General features: G+C 37.7%; 2 protein-coding genes across 2 annotated transcripts; one reads left to right on the forward strand and one right to left on the reverse strand.

Moving 5' to 3' along the window:
• On the forward strand, positions 6,053 to 8,466 carry LOC104719228 (arogenate dehydrogenase 1, chloroplastic). The gene is made up of 2 exons (XM_010437091.2): positions 6,053 to 7,232; positions 7,318 to 8,466. The coding sequence occupies exons 1-2, from the start codon at positions 6,139 to 6,141 to the stop codon at positions 8,207 to 8,209; spliced, it is 1,986 nt and encodes a 661-aa protein (XP_010435393.1). The 5' UTR covers positions 6,053 to 6,138; the 3' UTR covers positions 8,210 to 8,466.
• On the reverse strand, positions 8,481 to 9,952 carry LOC104723958 (heparanase-like protein 3). Its single transcript, XM_010437090.2, has 5 exons — positions 9,787 to 9,952; positions 9,506 to 9,695; positions 9,291 to 9,416; positions 9,075 to 9,174; positions 8,481 to 8,991 (listed from the first exon to the last, which is right to left on the reverse strand). The coding sequence occupies exons 1-5, from the start codon at positions 9,911 to 9,913 to the stop codon at positions 8,626 to 8,628; spliced, it is 909 nt and encodes a 302-aa protein (XP_010435392.2). The 5' UTR covers positions 9,914 to 9,952; the 3' UTR covers positions 8,481 to 8,625.

Raw genomic sequence — 9,958 nt, forward strand, 5'->3', positions numbered from 1 at the left:
ATAAAAATACGGGTACAATATCCCACATCACCTAAAAAATTGGAAAATGGTTCAAAATCCTACTATAAACAAGACCAAAATAATTCATAATACAAATGAGTAGAAATTTTGATTTATCAGACATTCAAACTTAAAAACTTTTATTTGGTTTATTCCCATTCTTTATTTTATAGATTTTTAAAAAGTTGAATATTATCAATATTTAAAACTTTTAAAAATTTAAATATTATAAATATTTATATTTTTTAGAAAGTTAAACTTTATAAAAAAATGTTAAAAATATTAGAAATAATTAAATGTTTATGAAGTTTTGAATATTATAAATATTTAAACTTTATAAGAAGTTTAAATATTATAAATATTTAAATGTTTATGAAGTTTCGAATATTATAAATATTTGAACTTTATAAGAAGTTTAAATATTATAAATATTTCAACTTTAAAAAAAGTTGAAAGACCATTAAAATATTAATAATATATTTAAAGTCTTACGAAACTTCAAATATGAGAAATACTCAACCGTAAGTATTATAAATAGTTAAACTTTATAAGAATTGTCAATCTTATAAAATGTAAATGGTTACAAACTTAATAAATAATGTATCAACTCAATCTAATATTTATGGTACTAAACAATAAATTTTAAAAATTAAAATGATATAGTGCGAGTTAAAATATCTCGGGACATAGTTATATAGCAGGACGGGTTTGGTCGACATTTATATAAATTTAAAATATCATTAATTTGGTGTTACACGAATAAAACATCATTTCATTATTTTGTTAACACTATCGGTATCAAAGAATATACATATCTGATTAAATTGATTAAATACATATTATTTAAAAAATAAACTATATTGAGGTAATATATGGTTTAAAATTTAAACCATAAAATATACAATTATTATATAATTATAACATATATAACCAACAAATATAATTTATAACGTTCAGATTGTGTTTTTTTGTATGTTATTAGACCTGAGTAATGGAATGGATTAATAACTTTAAAAGGTCCAAAGAAGAAGAGATATAACATTTTTAGAAAAATATTTTTATACTTAATAATCAATTGGTTTAAAATAAATTATTAAATTATTGTTAAAAAAATTATTATGATCTACTATATTAAATATTTCCTTTGCAATTTAAATTATTGTTGTGCATCTTAATTACTTTTAAATCTACATAATCTATAGTTTTTGAAGTATTTTAGTCCTAACGAAAGCATATATTATATAACCTAAAAATAAAAATACTAATCAAACCAATTCCGAACTAGAGCAAAGGCGATAAACAGAGCCCAGCATCTCGGCCTCCGCAAAAGCACACTTTGCTTGGGATAGAATTACCCAATTACGGAGCCCAGAGTTTTTGTCTCCACAATTATTTTACGTAGGACTACTTGATGTAAGCCGGGAGACGTCCTGCCTCTCTTAAAGTTTCGAATCAAAATAAAAATCAAAAATTTCTTTTTATGCAAAACATCTCGTATGTCAAAACATGACACTTTTATTTCAGTCCATCGCCATTACAAACACATTAATTGATGTCCTGAACTTAGGCACGACAAGCGGTGATCTCGCGAGCGTTCATCCTAAGACGGTTCGGCATAGGCCATAACAACTACAGTCCAGTTCTTTCCCATTCCTCAGAACGAGTTTCTAGTGCTCTGGTTTTCTTTTCGGCCTTGTCAAGGCAACCTATGGACTTCCTCCTCTTTGCCTCAATAAAACACTTGTTGCAATATGCAACCAGACAAGGTGGCCTCTCTGCCACTCCTCCAAGACCATTCTAGATCCAATCGCGCGGATGCGATTCGAGCAGCCTAAGCTTGGCCAACAAATCATATCGCATCCTTTCCACTACGATGAGGCGATTGCGATATTCTAGATGACGATTCTCAATCGCTGAAAATAAATTTTCCATGTCAGATCTTTCTTCGGGTCTAACTCGGGACATCAGTGTCCATGGAACTTGGATGCTCAGGTAGTAGGGCATCCCTTTCAATTGCTTCTGCATTCGAAAATGTTGGAACATCGTTTCCAACCCTGAATGGAGAACCGACACTACCAATCAACCCTCCTCACTGGTTCTATGCAACCCTCCTCTGCTCGAAAAAGTAATCCTATAAACAAAGGATGAAGCTGTGTTATATTGTTCCAAGGAGGATGGGTTTCCAATTTAAAGATTGGAAAAGATCAATCCCCTCCGTGATTGAAACTCAAATTTTCCAAAATTCAAGGGCATCTAAAGAAACAACAGGGGGCCACAAAGCGGGCAATGTTTTTACAAGGGCATGGCGCCCGGATAAAATAGGTCTGAAAAGAAAATTAACAAATGCAAAGGAAAAGGCCCTCTCTTAAGCTTCCGGGAGATCGGATAGGTCGGCCTCGAACACGTCAGCATTGGACCCGTCCGGATCTCTGACGGAGTCCGGAGCCGGAACTCCAGGGTGAAGAAGACCGAAGCAAAGTTGGTTTTGAGATCGCCATCCTCCACCTCAATAATGTCCAATGCTTGAACAATGTCATTGGCCTTCATATGGTTCTCCTCGATTTCGGCGATCTGCTCATCGGGGATGGACGCGCCTTTCTCCAGCAAGTACTTCACCGTTTCTTTAACCCCAAACGCTTGGTTGAGGACATCCTCCTTAGGGCAAACTACCATTTCTTGCTCGAACAAAAAGGCCTTCCACTTGTCCAGACGATGTTGAGCCATTTTTATTGTCCCCTCGACCCTAGCTAGTCGATCTTGACGCAGTGTCGGATCATGATTTGTTGTTTGTTGTTTTTACTCAATAAAAATTGTTTCAGGTGATGGATGCAAGAGCGTTGTGGATGAAAGAGCTTCAGAATCAAACCCATTCATCAAAAGAAAGTAGAGATAATATTCTTGAAGAAGACATTTCACCGTCAACTTCAAATTACTACAACCATGCTCCTCTTGAGTTTTTGTCTCCAAGAATATATGCTTTTGAACCTCCTTCAATCATGTATCGCGATTTCGAGCATGGGTCTGAATACGCTCAGTTCCGATAAAGCTGTTATTGATGAAAAACAAATACAGAAGAATGAAAAAAGTAGTGCAAGTCTTAGCCAAACACCTAAAGATGTTGTTGTTGATGATGACGATGATGATTGGCCAGAAGAAGAAGATTCAGCTAATTCTTGGGCTTCAATGTTCATAGTGAATGAGGATGATGTTTCTTTCAGTGATCTAGAAGGAGACGACAATATAAGTAGCTTAGCACTCAAGTCTAAGATTACATCAAAGGGCACAGACCAAAAAGAAACATGATACATCATCATCTGGCTTGTTGCTCTTCCCTGTCTCCACGAGATCGAAGCAAATAGAATTGAAAATAATGATGTGTGCTGAGTCAAATCGTGGAAAGTCATCTGAGTAAGATTTTTAAAGTATCTATTGTTATATATCTGAATTGGCGACTTGCTGCAGATTAGAGGATGGAGGGTTCTCCTGACTCTGGTCAACAATAACATGATCGTCGTCTAGAGTTTCAATGTCAACGAGCTCCTTTTAACCTGTCCCAATTCAGATTCTTCTGCGACTTCCGTTCCGGAGTTTGGATTTCAGATCGGTGATCGTGTTCCTAATGGAACTTGATGATTGAACCAGTGTGCTGGCAAAACTTGGGAAGTTGGTCCTAGCCCATGGCTTCCTCAACTCGTCATTGATTTATGAGATCCCACTCGCGGTTAATTTTTTCAAGGAGTATGTCTCTAACTTGACGATATCCACATGCCAATCTCATAGCTGATAAAGGGCAAGCTGCAAAAAAGTAAAGTCATATCAGGTCACAAAAGATATGTCCGATCTGGAGTAAACAGAGAATGAGACTATACCAGGTGAATTGTTCCACACTCTCCGCCTACCACACGCCGGATTTTTGAACGAATTATTGTCAACTCGGACTTAAAAGTAGCGATCATCCCAATCCTTGAAGTTGCTGACTTTTTCACCAATAAGGAAGTTATGGGCTGGTTTCATGTTGACCATCCAAGTTCCATTGACTTTTGACGACTTCAAATTCGTCAATTGCTCAAAGCAACTCCGATCTGAATTTTGGCTTTGGCTGCGATAGTGAGAGCCGCGACAAAGTTACATATGCTACCAGGGGTGAGTTGGCAGATCGCCACTTGCCGTCGATGAGTGTATAGAGTGAGCAGACTTGGAAGGGGAAACTAAAGGCGACATTGGTAGAAATAATCCTCATAAAGACAGATATATCCTTTTGGCGGATTCCAAGGGCGCTAATGATTCCCAGGGATTATGACAGACACGCTGCAGCTGTTAAGACCGCAGGATTTTAAAATAAAGTGCTAACATAAACATATGATGCAGAAACATTATACAAATACCAAAACAACCTAAAAGGTTTTACAAGCATCATACAGGTCTAAAAACAGAGAAAATAAAACTGAATCCTACAAATTGTCAACACACACCTCAATATGTGAAGAATATTCCATTAGTGAGGGGTAATGATATCATTTTTGTGCATATCTGGGTGTTTACCAATATCTAAGCTTTTTATGATGGTCGACCTTAAGTTCATCCTGAAATCCAAACTTTTTATGAAGTTCATCCTGAAGTTCAAGAAATATTTCCTGAATTTCGTGGATTCGTTCCTAAATTTTTGAGGAGTGTTGGTCGCTGGATGTTGGGTGCTGGTTTTTCAAGTTACAAGAACATGAGAAGGGATTACGCGAGCTATCTACAAAACTCAATATGGTGGCGTGTATGCTCCTTTTTTTTTGTTTTTTTTTTCCTTTCTAAATTTCTTGTAATCTTTCTTGAATGTTTGATTGCGAACATTTTTATATGCTTATCGATGAAAGTGTAGCTACCAATCCAAATATTTAATACAAACCTTCTTGAGTATGTTTTAAAACAAGTTTTATGGTGAAAACCATCCAAATTAGCTTTATTATCCAAAATCCCAATGAAAACAAACACCATATGAAAACATCATTTAATATATCTAAAGCTCCCATCTTGACCACTACAACATCACAAGTAAACAAACGCCACACATGGTGTTTATGAACCACCATTGATACATCTAAAACCCACATCTTCTCCAATATTGTATAAAAAGAACACACACACTCGTAAACTTTTAACTCATCTCCAAAGAGTTAGAAAAGAGTATCTTTGTTCAAAAGAACCCATCACAAATTTGAATAATATTAATACTAAGAAACACACAAATTGAACAGCCAAAGTTAAAAATTTGGAATCTTTTTGGGAATAGGAAAAGATGAGATCTTTATGGTTACCCACATAAAAAAAAGAGGACTTAGAAGAGGATTCTCTTTCATAGTCTGAAAAGCAAAATTTCAAACTGCAACAATGGCTTTTCTGGGAAGAAACTTTCTTCCACAAAACTCATCACTTCCTCTCCTCCACCAATGTATTTCTCTTTTACAAAAACCCTCGACCACAACACTCGTGCTGCCGGCGAAACATCACCACCATTGTCTCTTTCTCGGGCCATTAGATTTTGAAGCTCTTCTTTGAATCCCAATCCATCGACACATTTCTCTCACATACCACCACACCAAAGTTCTCAATCGCAGATCTCACGGTATTACACGCCTCCATCATCCGCCGCACACCGCACAACGACGTCGTGTAAATCACAACACGATTTTCTCTCTCTTTGCAAAATCTCAGGGATTCCTTCTACATTCAGATCTAATGGTTTCAAAACCTCTTTATGTCCAGTGATGGATTCGTGGGTGGTGTTCAAATTGAGATCTGAGTACGGAATGAATCGTGTTGGTTGAGGCTGAGAAGAAACAAAATAAACTTGAATTTTATTAATTTATTAAGTTTATTTCAAAATTAATATATAAATTTGTGCTAGTTTTGAAACATTTGAAAACATGTGCTAATTGTAGAAGAAAATCTTAAAATGGTGCTATTTTATCAATTGTCCAATTTTTTTTTGGTTTTTACAGCTTGCTTTTATTGATAATAATTATAAAAAAAAAAAAAAAAATGTTTCCTACAACGTGCAGACTTCAAAATCTCCCACAAAGCTCCAAAGTCTTCTTCATCTCCAATGGCAGTAGAAGTCAGAATTTACCGCTCCATCATCTTCTCCAAATGATCTCTCAATCTCATTCTCATCATCTTCTTCTCACTCAATCATCTTCCTTCTCATCCGTCTTTCTCCCAAAGCCCATCACCAAACCTACTCACTCCCTCTCCTTTAACTCTCTCTCCTCAATGTTCCCTTCTCTCTCTCTCCGTCCACCTAACCCCACCACCACCGCCGTCTCCGTCTCCGACAACAACCCTCTTCCCAATTCCGATCCAATCCCTCCTCTCCGTATCGCCATTATCGGATTTGGCAACTACGGCCAATTCCTCGCCGAAACCCTAATTTCTCAAGGCCACATTCTCTTCGCTCACTCCCGATCCGATCACTCCTCCGCTGCTCGTCGTCTCGGCGTCTCGTACTTCCCCGATCTTCACGACCTTTGCGAACGTCACCCTGACGTTGTCTTACTCTGTACTTCAATCCTCTCCATCGAGAATGTCCTCAAAACGCTGCCGTTTCAGAGACTCCGTCGCAGCACTCTCTTCGTTGATGTTCTCTCTGTGAAAGAGTTCGCTAAGACTCTTCTTCTTCAATACTTACCTGAAGATTTCGATATCCTCTGTACGCATCCAATGTTTGGTCCTCAGAGTGTGAATTCGAATCACGGCTGGGGAGGTTTAAGGTTTGTGTATGATAAAGTTAGGATTGGGGAAGATGAATTGAGAGTGTCAAGGTGTGAGAGTTTTCTTGGGGTTTTTGAGAGAGAAGGTTGTAAGATGGTGGAGATGAGTTGTGCTGATCATGATAAGTTTGCTGCTGAGTCGCAGTTTATAACGCATACGCTTGGTCGGGTTTTGGGGATGTTGAGTTTGCAGTCTACGCCCATTAATACTAAAGGGTATGAGGCATTGCTTGACTTGACTGAGAATACTTGTGGGGATAGTTTTGATCTGTACTATGGGTTGTTTGTCTATAATAACAACTCCTTGGAGATGCTTGAGAGGATTGATTTAGCTTTCGAGGCATTGCGTAAGGAGCTTTTTAGTCGACTTCATGGTGTTGTGAGAAAGCAGTCTTTTGAATGTGAAGGTGAAACAAACAAAGTTCATGTTTTTCCAAATGGTTATGAAAATGATGCTTCTTTGGATTCGATGAGGTACACTGCTTCTTATGCTGTAGTTTTATTCCCACTTGGATTTGATTTCTTGTTGTGAAATCTCTATCAATTTGTGATCCTGCAGGTCAGAAGATGTGTCTCTCAAGTATGAATATAACCCCCAGCTCTCTGGCAGTGTTAATGACGGTTCGAGGCTCAAGATTGGTATTGTCGGGTTTGGCAATTTTGGACAGTTTCTAGCTAAAACAATGGTCAAGCAGGGTCACACGGTTTTAGCCTATTCCAGAACTAACTACACTGATGAAGCTGCAAAGCTGGGTGTCTCGTATTTCTCAGACCTTGATGATCTATTTGAAGAGCATCCTGAAGTTATTCTTCTCTGTACGTCTATCCTTTCGACTGAAAAAGTTCTCAAGTCACTCCCATTTCAGAGACTGAAGAGAAGCACCCTTTTTGTGGATGTGCTTTCCGTTAAAGAGTTCCCGAGGACTTTATTTATTCAAGTTCTCCCACAAGAATTTGATATTTTGTGCACACATCCCATGTTTGGACCAGAGAGTGGTAAAAATGGATGGAACGATCTTTCCTTTGTGTTTGATAAGGTTAGGATCGGAATGGATGATAGAAGAAAATCGAGGTGTGACAGTTTTCTTGATATATTTGCCCGTGAAGGGTGTTCTATGGTGGAGATGTCGTGTGCTGAACATGATTGGCATGCTGCTGGATCACAGTTCATCACACACACAGCGGGAAGGCTTCTGGAGAAGCTGAGCTTGGAATCTACTCCTGTCGATACGAAGGGTTATGAGACATTGCTAAAATTGGTGGAGAATACTGCTGGTGACAGCTTTGATCTTTACTATGGACTATTTTTATACAATCCTAATGCAATGGAACAGCTTGAGAGGTTTCATTTGGCTTTCGAATCATTGAAGAAACAGCTCTTTGGACGACTACATTCTCAACATTCTCATGAGCTAGCTATATCGCCTTCGCTAGAGCTGACTACGCTATAAAATAGCTTAAGTTAATGTTCTCTCAGTCCTGCTCCTTGACCACTAATTTTGTAATCCCATCTTCACGCATTACTGTTTTACTCAGAATATGGTGTTTGGGAGAAATCGTTTGGTCTTTGAAAGGCTTTGGTGTAAGTTTCTTTCTTTTTTTGTAGCTTTTTCTTATCCTTTAGTGTGTATTTTGTCCTCCATACGGGCTTCACGGTCTCAACCGGTTATAAATGAACAGAAATAAAATGCAAACAAAAGTTTTGGTTTTGGGTTTCGAAATTGTTTTACTTATTTTATTTGGTCCAAATACTTTGAACTTACAGATTTCAATGCCCATAGGTTTCTGAAAGAAAGGTACACTTGTTTCTTTTTCTCTAATCAAATAACTGAATGGAGGAACTGTCTTAAGTTCCATATGCAGCTACCTAAGCACATGCAGGTACAACAACACTCCGCATATGCACAAACACTATGGAATGTGGAGCTATTGTTATTGGCTCCGTTGAATTTATATGTATCGGCTCTATAGGAGGTAAGTCTCCCATTGAATTAACCTGAAGAGCATTTCCGTTGAGTAGCATAGTCTGACTATGTAAGTTTCCATCCTTTGCTGTCAAGTGATACTCTTCTCTTTGGATTTCCCCATTACTATCCGAAGGAAGTTGGGAAGTTTCTCTTTTATAAGACTTCATGTGCTTTGTATGTCTCAGACTGAAAGTATTATTTAACTCTACTTTCGCTACAACTGTCGTAGTGTTGTCAAGGTTCATCAGTAAAACTGTGATCCCTTTCTGCATGATGAAACTTTAGAAGTTAGATCAGAACTCATCGAGAATAATGCCATTTTTATTACTTGTATGGAAACTGGACTTACAGATTGTCTTGCACAATGGGTGTATGAACGTATCTTTTTGGTTCCGGAAAAACTTGTGAACAATGCCTTTCTTCCCATAAGTTGTCGCCAGATCAGAGCACTGCATGTCAACAAGTAACATGATTGGTAGTTAGTGTTAAGGCTGTAATACCAAATTCTTCTTCCCTTTGTTTTCTTTACTGACATACCAAATTCATCTTATTGTTATTTGTTTACCTGTAATAGTCTGGATTGGGTGTGAAATTAGTAGTATTTAGCAACCCATAGTTTCCTCCGATCAGAGACTGTCTACAATATGTTTTGGTATCATACACTGATGACATACCAAGCTGGTCCAAGTACCTACCATCGCACAACATTATCATTAGAAATGTTGAGTATATTGCTTATGATAAGCTTGTTTTTTTTGGCTGATTTTATCTATTTCTTACCAGAAACTATACACGAAAGCATTAGAGACAAGATTCCTCCCGCTGTTGTAGGCACCACCAGACTCACCAACCCATGACACGGCCTTGGTTGAGGATTTTTTTATTACGTTCTTGAGGCTGCGGAACGTTATCGCCTCTTGGTCCAGATACGAAGGGTTTAGAATCTTTTCTATCAGATGTTCATCGACCCCTAATCAATCAAAATGTAGTTTTCTTTCCATCAAAAGTTAAATAATGAACCTGCAGGCTATAAAAAGAGACTAGTTGAGTATGCAGGTTACCTGGACCGAGATCGTAGATGTGGTGTGTGGTAGCGTTGAGAGAGTTTTTTGTTTTGCTCAGGTATTCTGTGAACCAAGCAGCTTCAAAGAAGCCACCCGGGCCTATCACCAATGGCATGGGACTCATGTTCTTGTAAACCCGGTTCACAATGTTTCTTAGATTTATGGTGTC

This window comes from Camelina sativa, chromosome 10 (genome assembly GCF_000633955.1).
Source record: "Camelina sativa cultivar DH55 chromosome 10, Cs, whole genome shotgun sequence".
Taxonomy (NCBI): domain Eukaryota; kingdom Viridiplantae; phylum Streptophyta; class Magnoliopsida; order Brassicales; family Brassicaceae; genus Camelina; species Camelina sativa.